Source organism: Trichinella spiralis, assembly GCF_000181795.1.
Source record: "Trichinella spiralis strain ISS 195 chromosome Unknown Scfld2, whole genome shotgun sequence".
NCBI classification, from domain to species: domain Eukaryota; kingdom Metazoa; phylum Nematoda; class Enoplea; order Trichinellida; family Trichinellidae; genus Trichinella; species Trichinella spiralis.
In genome coordinates this window covers 10074626-10093324 of record NW_003526941.1, presented here as the reverse complement: position 1 = coordinate 10093324, position 18699 = coordinate 10074626, and the positions used below count along the sequence as shown (strand labels likewise).

The window sequence follows — 18699 nt, the reverse complement described above, 5'->3', positions numbered from 1 at the left end:
TTGGAACACTGCTTAAAAATAACATTTAATAATTTTACTGATTTGTTGAAGTATAAAATGTTTTATTTTTTCAATTGTCCAAACGTGTACAAGCGTCAATTTGAAATGATGGAATATTGAATTTTTGAATGATTTGATTTTTGAAAAAAATTTCCACACATTAAACAGGACATTTTTCATTATGACGAATTTATTGAATACGGTTGGGTTTGTTTGTCAATTTCTATTTGCGGTGTGAAAAATTTTAAATTAGTATGCATCAGAGAAAAGTTGATAAGCACGCAATAGATGAAAAAGCGAAGAGACAGCGTTTTTCACCGTTCATCAGATATATTTAGTCATCATTGAAAGATGACAATTGGAAATGCAAGATGCGATGGGCATCCAGTTTCTTCCGGTTGTGTTGATTTTGTTTGCTTGAATAACTAGCTACTGGCATATCGCATTCTTGCTTGGGCAATTGAAAGCGGTGAATTTCATGTCGCCCGCCTTTTTGGATCTGCAGCGGACACGGACCGAACTAATGAGATCTTTCCTGCAGAAAATGAAGGCGAAGAACACTGAAGCTACAGTATGAAGAATTATACATGAAGATCGGAAGAGCAGTACGGTAAGGGTTGTTTACATCAGTGTTGGCAAGTGGCCAAGTGTGTGTGCTTGTGGTTTACATCGTCGTCGATCCTGGTTACCGATTGTCTAATAAAGTATATACTCATTGCTTGTTCTTTTGTTGTCGCAATGCCGACAGGAAAGCGTGAGACTGAGCGAAAGGGAAATGCACCAGTCAATACCGGCCCGTCGCCGAATAGCGATGGACGCGCCAATAACACGGCGGAGGAAGTTAACGAGCTTGTTCAAGGGAGCGACTCGTTACAGATCAATTCTATTTTATTTATCCTTCTCCACTTCACAATTGTTGTTGTTATTTATTTTGAATACGGATGCATTTTTCGCAGTATATTATTCAAAAAAAATTATCCTTCAAACACAAATTGGAATATATGAATATTCAAATTTAAATGTACTTGAAATTCATTAACCTATTTTTGTTATTCTATAATTTTTGTATTATCAATATCAAAGAATGTTTTTTTTCTGTAAAATTTTTAAAATGTGTTATTTTTTTTGATAAATAATTACTAAATTGAATTGAAATATTTTCTGAAATAAAATTATATTACAATCAATTGAAATTAAACTTGAGTTGAATTTCGTCAGTTGTATAATGTATTTTTGGTTATTCAGTTTCCAATCGTCATTATATGCACATGTATGTGTGTATTGTAATGAAAATGGTAAAGTGTTCGTTCGTTTTGGAAATGAAATTTTTTTTTCATCTTGTATATAATATAATTGTAATCAATTCAACTTTGACAATTGTGGCGAGGGAAATTTGTTCACCATTTTTGTTCGTATTATTCAGATCAATTTTTGTTGCAATTGTTAGAAAGGAAAATTTGAAAGCCGTACATATACATACATGTAAGTGTGTGTGTGTGTGCCAATGTCTGTTACGCTTGCTTTGGTTTTTGCCTACGCACGTGGCACATTGTGCATGTCGATTTATCACTTTGAAACTTTCTCCAGTGCGTGCAATTGATTTCAATTTTCAAAAATGCAATCTAATTTCTTGTTTCCACGAGAAATTGCCAATTAAATCTTTGCTTTTCTTTAATTTCAGATGTAATTTCTCATTTCCTGATCAAAGTAACTGTCGCTGTGGCGCGTCTCAACAGAAACGCAACTTCTCCACTTCCACTTGGCCATTGCCCAGTTAATTGTGTAATTTGCTTTTTACTAATTTGAAACATACAGCTTTTTACTTATTTTTTTATTTATTAATTTTTGAAACATTTGAATAATTTTAACAACAACTATTAATTATAAAGGGATTTTTACTTGAAATTCAATTTACATTTATTTATTAGCAGAAAAACAACATCACTACGTACAATAAGTTTAAAAATACAATCGATTTTTCCTTTTCATTTATTAAATGCCTATTTGAACTGAAAGCTAAATTAATTTTTTTTTCTTCTTTCATTGTTATAGATTTCTTGCCGACGTAATAATAGGTAGCAAAATTATAATATGTGTGATAGAATTGAGAGAAATATTTTACAATGTCTTTGTCTGTCTGTCTGTAATGTTGAGTAATTTGAAAAATTACCGTAATTTTATTATTACGTTTCAGTCGTTAACAATTGATGCTTTAAAGTTTAATTTTTTGTTAACAATGTCTTTATCAATTTGTGAATGTCATTTACTTGTGAACGTTTTCAAAAGAATATACATTAACGAACAATGATGGTTGTCTTCACTCATTTTAGTTTTAAATTGTTTGATTATTTTGTTAACGGTTTTTCTTTGGTTTAGTTAGCTCCTATAAATAAATTAATAAATATAGGAACAAAGTAAACAATTTGTCAATATTATGGGTGTCAAATTGGGCAGATGAGCAGTCTACCGGTGATGATGTGGAGAAAGTGAAAGGGTAAAAGTCAGTGGTCGATGTTGGTCATTTTGGCGCGTCAGTTATTGAGAGAAGCCAATTTGGCGGATTAATGTGATTGCAATCGACCGTCAGGCAACGATGAACGAAAATTAAATTCACCAACTCTGATAGGTTCAGACAATCACGAATGACACTTCGGCTTTAGAACATCATTAATACGCCGGCAAATGCGACGAGCTTAGCTGAACCAAGCCGATTCGAGCTGAGTCAGTTAGCTTGACGCTGCTGCACACCGCGTCAATCTGCTGGCATTGAGAAAATATTTGAAACAAGCGAACAAAAAAAACATGCTGAGCTGAATAGGAGGATAAGCTAAAAAGCAAACACAGTGTTACCATCTGGCGTTGGTAGTTGGTTCGGTTTGGATTGAAAAAATACAAAGAAGTTTTTCATCAATCTTATAAGAGTACAATCAAATTGCCCATGCAAAACGTACAATCATGGCCAACGGTCCAAATTGACCGCACTGATGCGTCTTTGTGGTGGCGTTTGTGTGATCGACGATCACCAGACCCATGTCTGGAAGTGGTCCGCCGAAAATCAACTGATCAGTACAGTGTTTGCGGCCGTTCAGCTGCTGATTGTGGCCGCATCTTTCGCCCAGCACGCCTATTCGATGTGCAATGGCGAGGGTGTGTTCAATTGTCATTTCAACACGACCGTTGCCGGCAAAAATCACAGCCAATTTTTGGCAGTGGATGTGATCGTTTTCGACTATGGCCTTTTTCAACAACTGCTCGGCACAGACAAATGCGTGGCAAATCACCTCGACGGCGGCTATATGCGTTTTGTCTGGTGTTTAGTTCATCTCATTTCACTTCTACTTCTTCTTGTACAAGTAGCCCTGCTGCCTCGGACCGCTCAGCCGGCCTTGCTGAGACCAGCCGTCTTTGTGCAGAGCATTTATTCGCTTGGCTTGATCATCTTGTTGTTGGCCACGTTGCCAAAAATGCTTTCGGCATTGATCAACCGTTTCGGCGAAGTTTCGACCAATACATCCATCTATTTCGCCGGAACTTTTTTCAACTGGATATTCACGCTCATCCTGTGGCATTTCTACTGGTACGTGAAAGCGTTGCGACGGGGACCGACGGCCCGGTACAAAAAATCCACCACGTCCGAATAAACTGCGCACCTTTACAGTAATTAATTTTATTCTGATTTTCAAGGTTTATTCTTATCTGTTCAGTGTGTTTTTTTCAAAAACAAATTTCAACTAATTAAATAAGGTTATTTTTTTTTTAAATTCACTATCACGACGTTTTTTTTCTTGAAGAATTATTCACTGAATAATTTTTGGTTGTCTGTCAGGATTAAAATTTAAAAACTTATTTTCTCAAACCATTTAACTTATTCCACTAAGTTTTCTTTGCTTCGCTCTACTTTACTTTTCTTTACTTGGTGACATTTTCAATTTTATATTTTTACTTTCAGCTTGTTGAATTGAAGGTTTTTTTACAGCGAAGTAATTGTTAAAAAGCAAACAAATCGACAAAATGACATTATTTCAGTGATGGAAAACGTCTGTACAGTGATTGCTAAATTAGAAAACCAGTGCCAATGCTGACCATTTCCTATCAGCTGAAACCATCGTTCGGACGATTTTAAACTTTAAAATAACTTTCTATCAGTATTATTTTGTTCATTTCAGCAGGTTGTACTATCTTGTAGCTGTGCAGGACAATTTTTCGAGTATAAAATTATTTCCTACTTTCTGATTCAAATATACCATTATTCAAATCAGCAAACGATTGGCTGTGTTTTGTGCATGAATTTGTGGAAAAAGTAAACGGTCAAGTAATTGTATTATTTTCATAAATTCAAAAAAGCTCATAACTTTGAATTCATGTTCCATTCTTTGAAGAATTTGTGAAAAATTTCTGGTCAAACTGAAACTTCCCAAATTAAAAGTAAAACAAATCAGTAAAACATGCAAATAATTAAATTTTTATTCCACTAGCGAAATTCGCTTGCTAGAGAAAGATATTATCATTTTACTTATTTATGGTAAAACAGAAAATTAACCATGAAAGAATTTTCTGAATCGGAATATTTTATTTTCATGCATTCCTTCTCATCATATGACATCATCTTAAAAAGTTGTAAATTACAGTAATCGCATTGTATTGTTCATAAATTTGTTATCGCAATAATATATCAAAATTTCAGTAGAATTTTATTTAATTTGTTCAATTCATAATATTTTGATTACTTGAAAAATAATAAAATATATTTAATGCATTTTACAGAAAAATACAAACTTTGTTCTTGTTTTTCTTAATGAAAATATACAGAATGAAAAAAAGGGACATAATAAACTTATGAAGTTGATTATGCGAAAAAAAAGATTATCAGAAAAATTTAATATTAAATTTTTATTTTTCAAGTTAATATTTTGAATTTTAAAATAATTTTACTTCACTATGATAACTGTTCGCATCGTTTATTCGCTTTTAATGCAACATTTCGTGTCACAGTATGACTTAAAACTTGACTATACTTAACTGGGAAAGTTACTGTCGTCGAGTTGGAGATGTCTTTTTGTCAATGTAAACTGCCAACTCGACCATAGTGGTGATGGTATACTGTTCTGTTTTATTCCATCAGTGATATCGTTTGCCGCATATCATAGTATTAGTATTGTGAATATACTTTGCTTAGTCCTGATTTTTGATCGTTGCAATGGGCTGTAAGTGATCATTTGAACTTTTTCATTTCTGTTATAGAATTTTATTTTTTAGTTAAATTTCTTGAATTTGTAAAGCCATTCTGTGGTGTCATCCCAGAAGTCTCGAAACCAGAACGAAAAGTGATTGATCTTGATTAGAATTTTTTTCTTTGCTAAATTTTCCATTTTATAGATTCAATTTCGGGAAAAAATGCTTTGGACAGCCATTACGTTGTTCATATTTTTGGTTTGTTGTCAAGTAAGTTTTTAAAATAGTGTTGTTTTTTTTTATTTAAATATTTTAATATTTTAAACAGATTCCTCTTTTTGGTATCATGTCCTCTGACAGCGCTGATCCATTTTACTGGATGCGAGTTATTATGGCTTCAAACAGAGGAACTTTGATGGAATTGGGAATCGGTCCAATTGTCACTTCTAGCTTGATAATGCAGCTGCTGGCCGGTGCGAAAATTATAGAAGTTGGCGACACACCGAAAGATCGAGCACTGTTTAATGGCGCACAGAAACGTAAGTAGAAGTGAATGACAATGAATTTTTAATTAATTTTTGAAATTTTTATCTTTTCAAGTTTTTGGCATGGTCATTACCATGGGTCAGGCAATTGTTTACGTGATGACTGGCTTGTACGGAGAACCTTCGAGTATTGGAGCTGGCATCTGCTTGTTGATTGTCGTTCAGGTGAATTTGACTTTTTCTTATCAATTACTGGCAACGATTGGAAAGGCTTTATATTTTTTTAGCTAGTTGTTGCTGGTCTTATTGTACTTCTTCTGGACGAATTGCTTCAGAAAGGCTACGGACTTGGCTCTGGTATTTCGCTGTTCATTGCTACAAACATCTGCGAAACAATAGTTTGGAAGGCGTTCAGCCCCGCTACAGTAAACACTGGCCGTGGAACGGAATTCGAAGGTGCCGTCATTGCTCTTTTCCATCTTCTCGCAACCAGAGGTGATAAAACTCGAGCTCTCCGTGAAGCATTCTATCGTCAAAATTTGCCCAACTTGATGAATCTTATGGCGACGTTGTTCATTTTTGCCGTAGTCATTTATTTTCAAGTAGGCTATATTTGAACAGTTTTTGTAGTCTTAGTTTTGTGTAAAGTCGATTATTGTTTTTTTTCTTAGGGTTTCCGTGTTGATTTGCCGATCAAATCTGCTCGTTACAGAGGTCAATACAGCAGTTATCCGATAAAATTATTTTACACCAGCAATATACCTATTATATTGCAATCGGCTCTCGTTAGCAATTTGTACATGATTTCACAGATGCTGGCTTCAAAATTCAGTGGCAACTTTTTTATCAACTTGATAGGGCAGTGGTCGGTATGTTGATTTTTTGTTTATGTAAAATTTTTATCCGCATGCTTATGCTTTGTCTATTTTGACGTTTGTTTGCATAATGATTACGTCGATATCATTGTCGAATTGTTTTAATATTAGAAAACAGTAATATTTATTTGCCAACTTTAAGACGAATAATTATTCAAACACTTATTTATGTGTTGCAGTTGCGCGTGTTTTCTGATGATTTGGCCTTGACTTTTGTTTTTGAAAATGAATAGTAGTTCACAGTTATGCAACAATTAGATATTATAACACTTGACAACCCGGTTAAAGATGATTAGTTGATTTTAAGAAGTTCAATTTTATTTTTTTACGATTTTAAATTCTGTTTGGCGGTTAACTGTTAATATAATATAATATAATATAATATAATATAATATAATATAATATAATATAATATAATATAATGTATTTCTTCATACATCATCTTGTGAAATTAAGAGGAAGTTAATGCGCAGTAAAACTGCCTAGTCGATTTTATCATGATCAGAAAATTTATTTTCTGTTTCAGCGCATTTTGTTATTTATTTGCATTTGTGATATGATGTTATTTTTTTTCTTGTTGGCTAGGCACTGTTAAATAATACAATAATTTGTTCTTTTAGGATGCGTCAAGCGGATATAGATCTTATCCTATTGGAGGCTTGTGTTATTACCTGAGTCCTCCAGAAAATTTGAGCCATATTCTAGAAGATCCGATTCATTGTCTCGTTTATATAATTTTTATGCTGGGCAGTTGTGCATTCTTCAGCAAAACTTGGATCGATGTCAGCGGATCTAGTGCCAAGGACGTGGCAAAGCAGCTCAAAGAACAGCAGATGGTGATGCGGGGCCATCGTGAAAAATCTATGATTCATGAATTGAATCGTTACATTCCAACTGCAGCAGCTTTCGGCGGTCTTTGTATTGGTGCTTTGTCAGTCATGGCTGATTTCATTGGTGAAGAATTTTTTTTTCTTTTTATGAACAAACTGTTCAATCTATATATACGGTTGATAAGTGATTTATTGGAATTAATTTATTATTTCAGGCGCGATCGGCTCTGGGACTGGCATTCTGCTTGCTGTAACGATTATTTATCAGTATTTCGAAGTATTTGTCAAAGAGCAACAAGAAATGGGCGGTGTGGCAGGTCTGTTTTTCTGAAGCGTTCGGTTCGGATTTTGTTAACTGTTCTTTTAATTATTCACAATGGACAATTACCGAGCAATCGAATCCACATTGTATTCGTATGGTTGTTATTAATTGCTTTGCTTGAAATGAAAGTATACCATTTTATATCGAGATACTAAAATTCCAGCCTCGCATCGTTCATTGCAGCTGTAGTGTATCTGTCTACAGCATGCGTATTTTGTTTGGAATAAATATTATTCGGTTTGATGTATACGAAAACAGTTCATCTTGTATTTTCAGTGTTTTTTTTTGTTTATTTCAATTGCGATATACAGAAATTCAAGCAATGAGACGCGTAATGCAATTTTTTGGCCACTTGACAAGCTGACCTACAGTTTGCTGATACCGAATTTGAACAGAGAATTTCGAGCTTCGTTTCTGACCATCGGGTTGTGATCGTGGCTGCTCAGAAAGACGAGCAATTCGATGGCATTTTGAGCGTTCAAGAGGGCCAATGCTCGACAAGCGCCACGTCTTGACATTGGATCATCGTGTTCAAGAATAGCAATATACTGATTGATCATCTCTTCTCTGGTGGAATTGTTGTCGATGGAGTGCAAATAATTTTCTGCGAATAAATAAAAGTTTATCACAATTAAAATATTAACATGACTGAGGAAAGAAAGAATTGTAATCGATTGTTGTCACCGGATGCAGAATACAGTTCGCTCTGTTCATCAACCAATAGCATTGCTGTGTAGCGGAGACAGTTTGTCGGTGGTAGAGTATTCAGTTGTTTCAGTCGATCAAGCGTTATTCGTATTTCTTTTATATTTCTGCTTTTCAGACCTTCGTTGATCCAAGCTGAATGATTATTAAAAGTTGAATTATAAATTCGCGTGAATGGTTAATTCAGTGTGAAAAACAAACTTTCGTGAGAAAGATTTTCCATGAAAACGGATAGTTGTTGATCTTTGAAAAATCCAACAAACTGGAAGACGGTCACTTCGTGTGGAAGCCACGTACTTTCGTCGGTAAGCATGTGACGCATGCTGGCCATCACTTTAATCATTTAAGATTTAGATTTGAAAATCGAAAGAAAGTTCCAGTAAATAAATAATTTAATCTTAAATAACAAATGCTCACCTTTGTCCAACAATCCTGGATAATAAGAGCAGATGCTTGTGCCATATAATTGGCTAATTTCATTGGAAAGTTGCAAAAGTGGCAATAAATATCGATTTGCTTTACAACAAGCGGCTAACCAAATGTTCTGCAATTCGACACTCGTATCAAGATCACCCAAAACTGAAAAAGGTAAAATATATTATTTTATTTTATTTTATTTTGATTCATATATTTTAAAACTTTAAAAATACTGACTATCTGAAACACTGGGCAAACAGAGATGATCATCTGATAATTTTGTGATCAATTTCAGTATTTGAATTTCTTCGGTTATTTTACGTAATGCTTCTGCTTCTTTCGCTTTCATAGGTCCGACTTTGTCTAACTGCTAAAGCACGAATAACTTTTTCTAATATAAACAGCAGTGAAATTGAATAGTAATAACAATAATGCACTATTTATTACGTTGTTTCAGGGGTTATTTATAATTTTTTTCATAATTGAAGGAAACAAAGAAATCAATAATTGTTTATCAAAAGTTAGTTCTTCTAATTAGTGTACTTATAGGGATGTACGTCGATAAATTGAATGATGATAAATTTTAAATTTTCTCACTTGTATTAACAGTTGTATGTGAACGAGATGATGCTTCACTGTCATTCTCAATTCAGAGGGACTTGCCTTTGCTTGTCTGTTTGGAAACGGGGATTCTCGGAGTTTAGCTTCCATTGAGCAGCACATAGATTTTGTATTCTCAGACTGCTGATGATAAAAGCTGTCGCAAGCAACCATTGAATTTAGTGTTCTCAAGCTGGACTCGTGCATACTTAGTCGATTGCTGAAAATAGAATTCGGATTTTATTTATAAATATATTTAAATAGATGGTGATGAATTATTTAGATTTATGTTTCTCTGGAAAAAAAAAGATATGGCTACATTTTCTTTTTTCTTTAAATAGCTGTTGTTACTTTATGTTGAGAATAATAGTTTGTTGGAGCCAAGCTTTTTTTTCAAAGTTATAAATTGTGAATTGAAATTGGACAAAAAAGGACTGTATCTACTGACTCTAATTGCACATCTTTTAAAAAGTCACAATTTATTTTTACCACGATTATATAATTAGGCTTTGTCAGATGTGAAACTGTGATTGAAGGAGAAGAAATGTTTGGTTTCAAATGCACTTTAAGTCCTCGTCAATCAATTTTAATTTAATTTAAGTTTCAGTTTATAATTTTAAAGTGTACAGAGTTGTTTATAAAAAAGAAAAGAAAAAAAACGAACCTGGAAACTCTTGTCTTTAATGGATCATCAGCCCTAACGTCAAACATGTGCATTTTGGATAATTGATTGGCAATGCAATCGGTCGGCTCATTTGTATTATCCGATGTTATGCATTGCATGGTTGATTCCTGAAATTTGAAAATTATTGGAAATGCAATATTTTGTATACAACAATAGATGATTATTCACCTGAATTTTCAATCTCAACAAATGTAATATACTGTAAAGATTTTTCAGTTGAGGATATTTTTGCAAAAGTTGTTTTGAACAGTAGACCATTTTATCCAGCGTGTAAAGCAGTGGGTCAGTTGTGTTGCTTGTTTCTGCAATATTTGTCTGAGATTTAATTCGTGGAATGTGTGTCATCGTTTGTGTTCCACAAGCGGATGCAGATCTGATAATATTCGTTGACTGTAAGCAAATTAAGCACACTGAGCAATTGATAATAAACAAAACAAGAAAAAGAAGGTCGAGTTTACACGTTGATCTTTCGGGCTAAAAGATGATATCCAAGATTTGGGTCTAGATTGTTTGCTTCGTCCAAAAGAGGTGAGCGATTTCCACCGGACAGAATGTACACCGCAATTTCCATTAGATTTGCCGGTAAAATCTAACGGACTGAAAAGAGAAGATTATTATTAAAAGAGGAAGGGGGAAAAGGTAGTTGGTTTTCTACAATTAATATAATTTTCCTTACTCCCAGTTGATCACCAGATATAGTTTTACAGTTCCAGATCGTTTAAGATTTATAGTCAGAGCAGTCGGTTGACTACAAATCAGTTCAACATAATAAAAATAAGTATCCAAAAGTTGACGTTTTCCAAGACTTTTCATCTCATACACCTGCAATTGTATTCAAATATTGCTGAATTGAAAAATTACCAAGAAAAAAAAAAGAAAAGAGATACAGATAAATAAGAGGATGATATATATATATATAATTATCTGCTTACTTTTAGTTCAAAAATTTCACCAAGAAAACATTTGAAAACAGCCTCAGGTGGATTCCAAATTTGTACGCGATCTTTGCCAATTTTAGTGCGCATTTTCGCTTTTTGGGATCCGTGTTTAATGACCAGCTCAAATTCATCACCGCATGTTATTCGAGCAAAGCCAACAATTCCTAAAACTCTATGTATTATATTTTCATTTTGTAAAATCAAAGAAAAAAGCAGAAGCTCTGAGAAAAGATAAAATAGAAGATAGACCCTTGGGTTGGAAAATTAACGAGCCCATGTAGACTTCGGTTTCGGCTTGCAGTTTGGCCAGATCTTGAGTAATGTCGGCAAAGCGATTTCTAGCTTTCTTCAATCGTTGCACTGTACGCCGAGCAGGCTTATCCAGTTCACACTTCACCGCGGTGCGATTCATTGTTAAAGTATTCAAATATTTTCCTTTCAGCTCTTGAATAGCAATCAGCTGAAGCTGCAGTTGGCGAAGTCGATGCTGAGCAGGTTTCACTTGCTAAATTAGTTGCAAAATTTTCAGCACTTCAATCAAGCACAAGCTAGTGAGACAAAAGCTTCAACAAAAAGCACACTTACGTATAAAATTTCATAATCCGCCAGCTGAAACAAACAAAAATAAACAAATAGTTTTTGTCGTTTTCAAAAGTAAAATATATATTTTTTGGATATTTAATATGAAAATTAGTGAAAAAAATGAAAATCAATATGGGTTATCGATCTATCATCAATTATGCATATATTATATACAATATGTACTTTTCATTTTGTTCATTTTGTTGGTGATTATCAAAAATAGAAGTACATCACAATAAGAAATAAATCGACTCGACTTACTTGTGAAAAATTTCTATCAGCTGCATGATCTGTTAGCATTGTATCGATTTGTTTTTTTGAAAATTCAATAGAATCTCTGAAAAATTACGTATAAATAAATGATGTAAAGTTATAGAAGACAGAGAGAGAAAAAGAAGAATAAATTTGGACAACTTCAAAACGTTCAACATTTGTGTACATAGAAAATTCAAATGCATATAAGTGTCGCCATTTTCGTTGATCAATTGATTAGTGGAATAACTGTTGTTGTAGTTGTTGCTGCTCGGAAGGTGTGGAAGTGTACTGTTGTGAATCATCTGAAATTGAAAAATGAAATTAAAATTTTCAATATTCATTTAATTAATTAATAAATAATTATGATAAGAGACACACGATAGGTGAAATAATAGTTTTTAAACAAAAAGGTCTACTTCTTTCGGTTTGACGATTATTTCTTGTGCAGAATATTCGAAATAGCCATTTGGAGTTGGAGATCTAAAATTATATACAAAATTTCATGAATTGTTTGCGTCAATTTAAATTTTTCATTTCACGTCGTGCATTGAAATGGGAACGTGAAAAGCAAATGTGCAACGACAACGCTCAATAAAAAGCCATTTTCAGCGGATTAATTAAACATGAAATGGCGCAATTAAGAAATAAAAAATGTCTTTTCTTCTTAAATAGAATTATTAATATATAAGATGAAAGTTGATGATAATTTTCAAATGAAATTTTATTTATAAATAAATATGAAAAAGTTGTTTTATATTTAAATTATTGTTGCTTGTGAGAAAAATTCATTGAAATTGTAAAACAAGGAAATACAATTATCATTCAACAGTGTCTGTCTACTAGTACTGCTATATATTGGTTGGTGTGCTTTGATTTCCGAATCAATATTTGCAATGCTGAAACGTTTGAAACCAATATATGTAGTACAGTTTTATATATAGCGTGTTGTGTTTATAAAGTAAATTTTAATGAAATGATAGTACAGTTCAGAGCATTTGAATTATCTTCGAATTTTCACAATTATTAATAATTGTAATAATTGATACATACCGTAGTGTATTGTTGACGATCGCTTGCCATTCCGCTCCTGTTATCAGTTGTGTACGTGGATAAATGTTGGGTGTAGTGGTGGAGGATGTTTGGCGTTGTTGAATTTGTGAACTATTTCCAATGTGACAACCGTTTTGTACACGTTGTAGGTGGGGATGTTGGTAAATGGGTTCGATTTTCATTTTCCCATTTGCATAATGTTCGTTCATCTGTGAAAAAAGTATTTTTAAAATTGGAAAAGAGAAATTGTTCGAAACGCGCACAACGAACGACAAATGCAAATGACATTAAATGGCAAGCGAGAGAGAGAGAAAGAGAGAGAGTGTCGTGCTTGCGTGCGATAATACAGTGCAATTATTCAGTTTGTAAAAACAAGCTTCGCTTTTCACATGCCTTTTCAAGACTGGGGTGTGGCAAGCGGTGAAATTTCGAAAAGCAACAGGCCACAATTGGCGGGTAATTTTTTCTTTTCCCCATATTCCAAAAGGGATGATAAGTTTGAATTGAAAAACAAAAAAAAATCTCGACGAATTAAAAAGCTATTATAAACGACGTCACAAGTGATTTGAGCCAGCGACATTCGCGGCGGCACTGTTGTTGTATATTTTTGCACGTTGACGTTGCAATGATTCATTCATTCATTCAATTTTATAAGCTTTACTGCAACGTATATTTTTTTTCTTTGCTTTTCTTTCCTTTTCAAAATGTATAGCACAACAACAATACAACATTGAATAAATAATCCATTAAAACAAACAACATAAACGGCAGGAAATATTTTCAAGAACAGCTTGTTATTTTTGAATTTTGTTATGACAGAATTAGCGGCTATGTAGTGTAAAGCACAGCCGGATGTGCTTGTACAACAGCAACAAACAGTTCGCTGAAGTAATAATATAAATGTTTCAGTTTTGAAAAGGGCGTTCACCTCCAATAAATAACATGCTGCATTCAAGCTTTTCTATCGATTGAAAATCGAATATCCGGCTGAAATTGCATCTCACTACTAAATTTTACGCACACCGACTAGCTGACTGACTGACTAGCTGCTGCTTGTTGTTTCCGTTCTTGTCAAAAAGCAGGTCATTTTTACGAACAAACAATAAACAACTCAATAAACATTAAATGATACATTTTAAATAAGTAACTTTTTTCTTAAAAAATTATTTTTAAGCTACATAATAGCAATATTTTTTGAAAAAATTAAACGAGTTTCTTTAATTTTGTTTGATATTGTTTTTTATCAATAATGAAATTTTTATTCATTTAGTTAAAAGTAGTGTGATATTCAATTTTGTCAAATTAATTAATTTTCTCATCTCAGTTTATGAAGCTGCACATATTTTTCGATTCTTATTATGCAAATAATTACTATTTATTTCAAACACCGAGGAAGTGAAATGAACAGTAGTTCAGTCTGGGGCGTATTTTATAAATTTTAATTTTTACAAATTGATTATTACTATCATTAAAGCTTGAAAAATTATTCCATTTTCATAACATAATGAATAACGAAGTAATTATAATCGAAAATGACATGTAAAATAGTATTTAAAGAAAATGATCAGTACCAAGTGGAATGAACAAAACTAATGGAAATAATAAAAAGCTGGAAATTCTTTTTAATTTAATTTAATTTTAATAAGTATAAAATAAAAAAAATGGTTTACTTTTCTGTATTTGATTTTTCTACAAACTACAAGTGGAAACGGTAACAAATTGATAATCAGAGAGCGTGGAAAACAATGAGTAAGCACAAATGTTTATGCAAAATTAATAATAGCAAGTTGCTTTGGTTATTTGATTGCTTTTAGTGTAGCGTTGAAGGTAGCGATTTGAGCGGGGGAAATTGAAGTTATGCGACGAATAAATTTAATTGAATAATTAATTTTTCAAATATAAACCGATTGATAATTTTCATGGAACATTACCATTTCTTTTTCAAAGTGGAATAAATTCCAAAGCGAAATAATTCATTTTTTGTGTTATTAAAGTAATGCCGATGGTAGTGGAAATGATTTGTTTGTTCAGAGAAATATTTTAAACACTTTGAATCTTAATTTGAATAGAACTCTATTATGCAAATTTTAATTTTAAAATCATCACCATTTATGAAGTGGAAAATTTTTACAATTGGAAAATTGAAAAAAAATAGGAGAAACAAATATTTTTTCAACTTACATAATTATGAAATGAAAAATTAGCAAAGTGGACAAATTTGCAAAATGCAACAATGACCTAGTTATTTATTTGTTTTGTTGGTGATGCTGTTGCTTATATCAAGAAGACCGCGACGATTGCTAACGTGTAGCAAGCACGCTGATTGTGCGTAGTGATAGAGTGAGTGGTGGTCAACAAATTTTTATGCACCGTAATGCTTTATTTGCTAACTTGCGTTTGTAGGGCCGAAATAGTCAATGTACATACGAAATATATACAAGCATATATAAATAAATATAAAAATATATATATAGAATGGGATGAAATCAGCGAAAGATAATGAACCACGTTTGTGTATTAGAATTGTTTGATATGTATTTTTTGATTTGTAATCGAAACTAAAGAAAAATAAATAATTAAACCAACTTTAATTTGCAAAAATTATTGGAAATTTTAATTTTTAAATTTCCTGATTATTTTACCTTTTTATTAAATTTCAACAAATATTAATTATTTATTCTTTTTAATATGAAAATATGATGAAAATAATTTATGAAAAATTTGAACGATGATATGGTTGATAAATAAATTAGCATACTTACAGACGGTAACCTTGTAGTGAAAAAAAAGAGGAAAAAAGAAGCATAAATCAGATGTTGTTGTATATTATGTTACAGAAATGAGGGAAAATATTTTGGTCATGCCGATAAATTTCGAAGAGAACATTTTCGCTGGGGCCACTTGCTTATAACGGCAGGGATCTACTTACATCTGACCTGTCTGGAGCACTTTCAACAGGGTCAATGGGAGAACAATGCTTCGACATCGGTCTCATCGTTCAGATGACCAATGGTCACCTGACACAACGCCTTCTCATCCCAGGTGACACAGTACGATTATAAAATAAGGCCAGCTGTGCAAAATAATAATCATCCGATAATGCAAATGCAATTTGGCTAATGCAGTTTAAAAAATTTGTATATTTTTTATTTTTTATTATAACTGTTTATATATTTATTTTTTAAATCGACTTTTAATAAATTGTTTTTTTTTGAAATAAACTTTTGATAAAAATATATTCTGTGGAATGTTAGCATAATTTTGATATGATGTCTTTTATTATTTTATTCTTCAATAGTTGCACAATAGAAAAATGAAACTGAAGAAAATGATAAATTAATTGTTCAGCAGTGGAAATTATAAAAGTGTTTAAAATTTTTTTCATTTATCTATATAAATAAATTAGTTAAATTGAAAATGTTTTTTAAATAAATAATTGATTTTAGAACGCTTCTAATAAGTCGCTTTACAGTGTTCATTCTGTTATCAATCTTTTAAAAAAGGCAAGGTTACTTACTGGTGAATATTTATTTGCATATTAGTCGTCCAATTAATTGTTTTATCTTTCACAATCTACGTAAACATATAGGTGTTTTTATTTATTTATTCATTGTTTCTATTATATTTTAATTTAATAACATTTCAGTTGTTTAACTTATCGTTATGTTTCAGTTTTCTAATGTGTATATTTACTAGATAAGACGTTCCTTAAGATGTATGCAATCTTAGTGCAAACGAATGGATAATGATCTAAACAAACGATGAAAACCGATTTGAACAACAGCCTGTACATATGTATATATACTGTTGAATTCAATATTGCTTTTAGATTTCAAATCATTTGCAAGTTGGTTATTATATTTGATTATCATCAATGATATATAATGATCATCAAAAAATATGAATATGATAAATAAAATGCTGCAATGTTTTCCTGACATTTGCGACATTCATCTATGAAAACGATACTTTTTCTTCGATTAATCTCATACAGTAAAATTTAAAAGTTTTCAGGTAACGTAGGCAAAATTACTGCATATGATGCGAGCGAGAAAATGGCAAATTCAAATATTAAACAAAAAGAGCAAGATTAACAAGTTGTTTACTCAGTCATTGCATCAGTTCATAGTTTTTATAATGTGGATTCATCGTTGAATTAAACAACGGGTAAGTTTTACATTTTCAATTCATTGATTTAATTTTAACTTTACTCTAATTGAATATAATTTATGTAACGAGTTAAAAATAGTAATATTCAGCATGACAGCAGAAACGAAAAACAGTTGAAATGATTGTTCCACAACTTCAGCAGCTTTTGTTGATTTCTGAATTTGCTACACACGCGATATAACGCGTGCACTTTAATCTGAAGGCGTTGAAATTGGTCTTTTTTTGACTATGTTTGCATGCAAATATTTTCGCTCCTGATTAATAATTAATAATAATTAATTCAAATCATTTTCATATTGTAAATAATATTTATTATTAATGTAAAATATTAATTACTTGCATATAAGTGTAATTCTCTATGGCGCTGAATATAAACCTTTTGTCAAGGATAGGATAAATGGAATTTGTATTCCAATAAAGACAAATTTAATGAAAACTTTTCACGCTATTACAAACTGAAAACCACCTTATTTGATCTAAGGTGAAGTATTTTGCTATTTGCAAAAATCACTTACACCGGTTTTGCTAATTTTAAGAGTCATTCATTTCTAACAGCACATATTGAATTTCAGTTCTTTACTTCAGCTATCATCACCTACTATTCAAAGGTGACATGTCATCTGTGATATATGTGTATGCTTCACTATCTTAAAAAACATTTCCCTGATGTTTTCTTCATGAATGCGCGTATATTCAAATATTTGAGCATTTTTTAATTTCAATAAGCACAAAAATTGAAAAACACCTAGGAAGAAATTCTCAATTTCATATACGGTTCAACGTTGATCTGTTTCAAAAAAATTAATATTTCAATTTGTTATTAAACTCAAGCGTCTAGATACAACTGTAGAATAAGCTCCATTTTTCAATTTGTACTTGCTTTTCGGATTGAATTTTACTGTGAACACAACAGGTCGATTATCCCAAAGCGATTAGTGTTTCTTTCTATGATGCAAGATATCAAAATGTCGTTTTTCTTACAGAGAATTATTTAATCTTATATTAAAACTTTATATTTTTGAAATTTAGATCATCAAAGACATTAGATAAATTATAATTTTTTTCCTGGCCTTCCTATGCTAATATTTTTGTGAAAAGCATTTTGCCATGAGTTCTATTTATGTAGATCATTTTTGAATTTTCAACCCTTAAATCCAGAAATGTGGAGGCGTGTTTTGACTAAATCAATGTTTTTGTTATGGTGTATTTTGTCCGATAGTTAATATTTTGACTGAATTGTAAATGACGAGGTCATTTTTGAATTTTCAAATAACTGTCATTGATTGTTTAATTTGTTACTCTGTTTGAAGTGTTTCATCAAATTATTACTTTTTCTCTCTTCATATAACAAGCCAGCATTTAATGGAATTTAATATAAGAATTAAGTATGCATTTCATTTTTTTATTTTTCCACTATTTAAATTATACTTAGGAATAGAAATGAAATTAGTGATTCCGCAACGAGAATTGCTTTTTCGTTTGGCACGTAAACAGTCAAATTTTATTTCTAACACAGAGCATTTAATAAGTAAATAAAGAGCAATGAAAATTATGCGATGAGTGATATTTATTAGCTGAAATGAATGAAATAAAAATTTGAATAGGAATTTGAT

The 18699-nt window shown here is 31.8% G+C and overlaps 4 protein-coding genes across 4 annotated transcripts; 3 read left to right on the top strand and 1 right to left on the bottom strand.

The window, feature by feature from the left end:
* The first annotated feature begins 544 nt into the window (after window positions 1-544).
* Tsp_07654 (conserved hypothetical protein) lies at window positions 545-1005 on the top strand. Its single transcript, XM_003381070.1, has 2 exons — window positions 545-571; window positions 631-1005. The coding sequence occupies exons 1-2, from the start codon at window positions 545-547 to the stop codon at window positions 1003-1005; spliced, it is 402 nt and encodes a 133-aa protein (XP_003381118.1).
* Window positions 1006-2938: 1933 nt separating this feature from the next.
* On the top strand, window positions 2939-4304 carry Tsp_07655 (hypothetical protein). The gene is made up of 2 exons (XM_003381069.1): window positions 2939-3577; window positions 4167-4304. Exons 1-2 carry the CDS (start codon window positions 2939-2941, stop codon window positions 4302-4304), a joined length of 777 nt encoding a protein of 258 aa, XP_003381117.1.
* Window positions 4305-5197: 893 nt separating this feature from the next.
* Window positions 5198-7911, top strand: Tsp_07656 (protein transport protein Sec61 subunit alpha). Its single transcript, XM_003381068.1, has 11 exons — window positions 5198-5204; window positions 5257-5324; window positions 5377-5442; window positions 5501-5711; window positions 5773-5882; window positions 5945-6259; window positions 6329-6526; window positions 6769-6813; window positions 7153-7486; window positions 7578-7683; window positions 7848-7911. Exons 1-11 carry the CDS (start codon window positions 5198-5200, stop codon window positions 7909-7911), a joined length of 1524 nt encoding a protein of 507 aa, XP_003381116.1.
* Window positions 7912-7999: 88 nt separating this feature from the next.
* Window positions 8000-13098, bottom strand: Tsp_07657 (conserved hypothetical protein). Its single transcript, XM_003381067.1, has 20 exons — window positions 12917-13098; window positions 12670-12762; window positions 12490-12529; window positions 12283-12346; window positions 12114-12168; window positions 11873-11948; window positions 11615-11638; window positions 11279-11534; window positions 11024-11193; window positions 10768-10913; window positions 10550-10688; window positions 10260-10481; window positions 10071-10198; window positions 9404-9626; window positions 9044-9176; window positions 8807-8968; window positions 8591-8722; window positions 8329-8524; window positions 8234-8288; window positions 8000-8194 (listed from the first exon to the last, which is right to left on the bottom strand). Exons 1-20 carry the CDS (start codon window positions 13096-13098, stop codon window positions 8000-8002), a joined length of 2691 nt encoding a protein of 896 aa, XP_003381115.1.
* Window positions 13099-18699: the final 5601 nt, after the last annotated feature.

Excerpts from the sequence above, each read along its gene's own strand:
- Tsp_07654 (XM_003381070.1), top strand. The coding sequence starts at position 545 with ATGAAGGCGAAGAACACTGAAGCTACA. Across the intron at positions 572-630 it reads CGAAGAACACTGAAGCTACA|TGTTGGCAAGTGGCCAAGTG; the intron begins GTATGAAGAATT and ends TGTTTACATCAG.
- Tsp_07655 (XM_003381069.1), top strand. The coding sequence starts at position 2,939 with ATGCAAAACGTACAATCATGGCCAACGGTCCAAATTGACCGCACTGAT. Across the intron at positions 3,578-4,166 it reads ATCCTGTGGCATTTCTACTG|CAGGTTGTACTATCTTGTAG; the intron begins GTACGTGAAAGC and ends TGTTCATTTCAG.
- Tsp_07656 (XM_003381068.1), top strand. Across the intron at positions 7,487-7,577 it reads AGTCATGGCTGATTTCATTG|GCGCGATCGGCTCTGGGACT; the intron begins GTGAAGAATTTT and ends TTATTATTTCAG. Across the intron at positions 7,684-7,847 it reads ATGGGCGGTGTGGCAGGTCT|CCTCGCATCGTTCATTGCAG; the intron begins GTTTTTCTGAAG and ends CTAAAATTCCAG.
- Tsp_07657 (XM_003381067.1), bottom strand. The coding sequence starts at position 13,098 with ATGAAAATCGAACCCATTTACCAACATCCCCACCTACAACGTGTACAA. Across the intron at positions 11,639-11,872 it reads CTGATAGAAATTTTTCACAA|CTGGCGGATTATGAAATTTT; the intron begins GTAAGTCGAGTC and ends TGTTTGTTTCAG. Across the intron at positions 10,199-10,259 it reads TGTTGAGATTGAAAATTCAG|GAATCAACCATGCAATGCAT; the intron begins GTGAATAATCAT and ends TTCAAATTTCAG.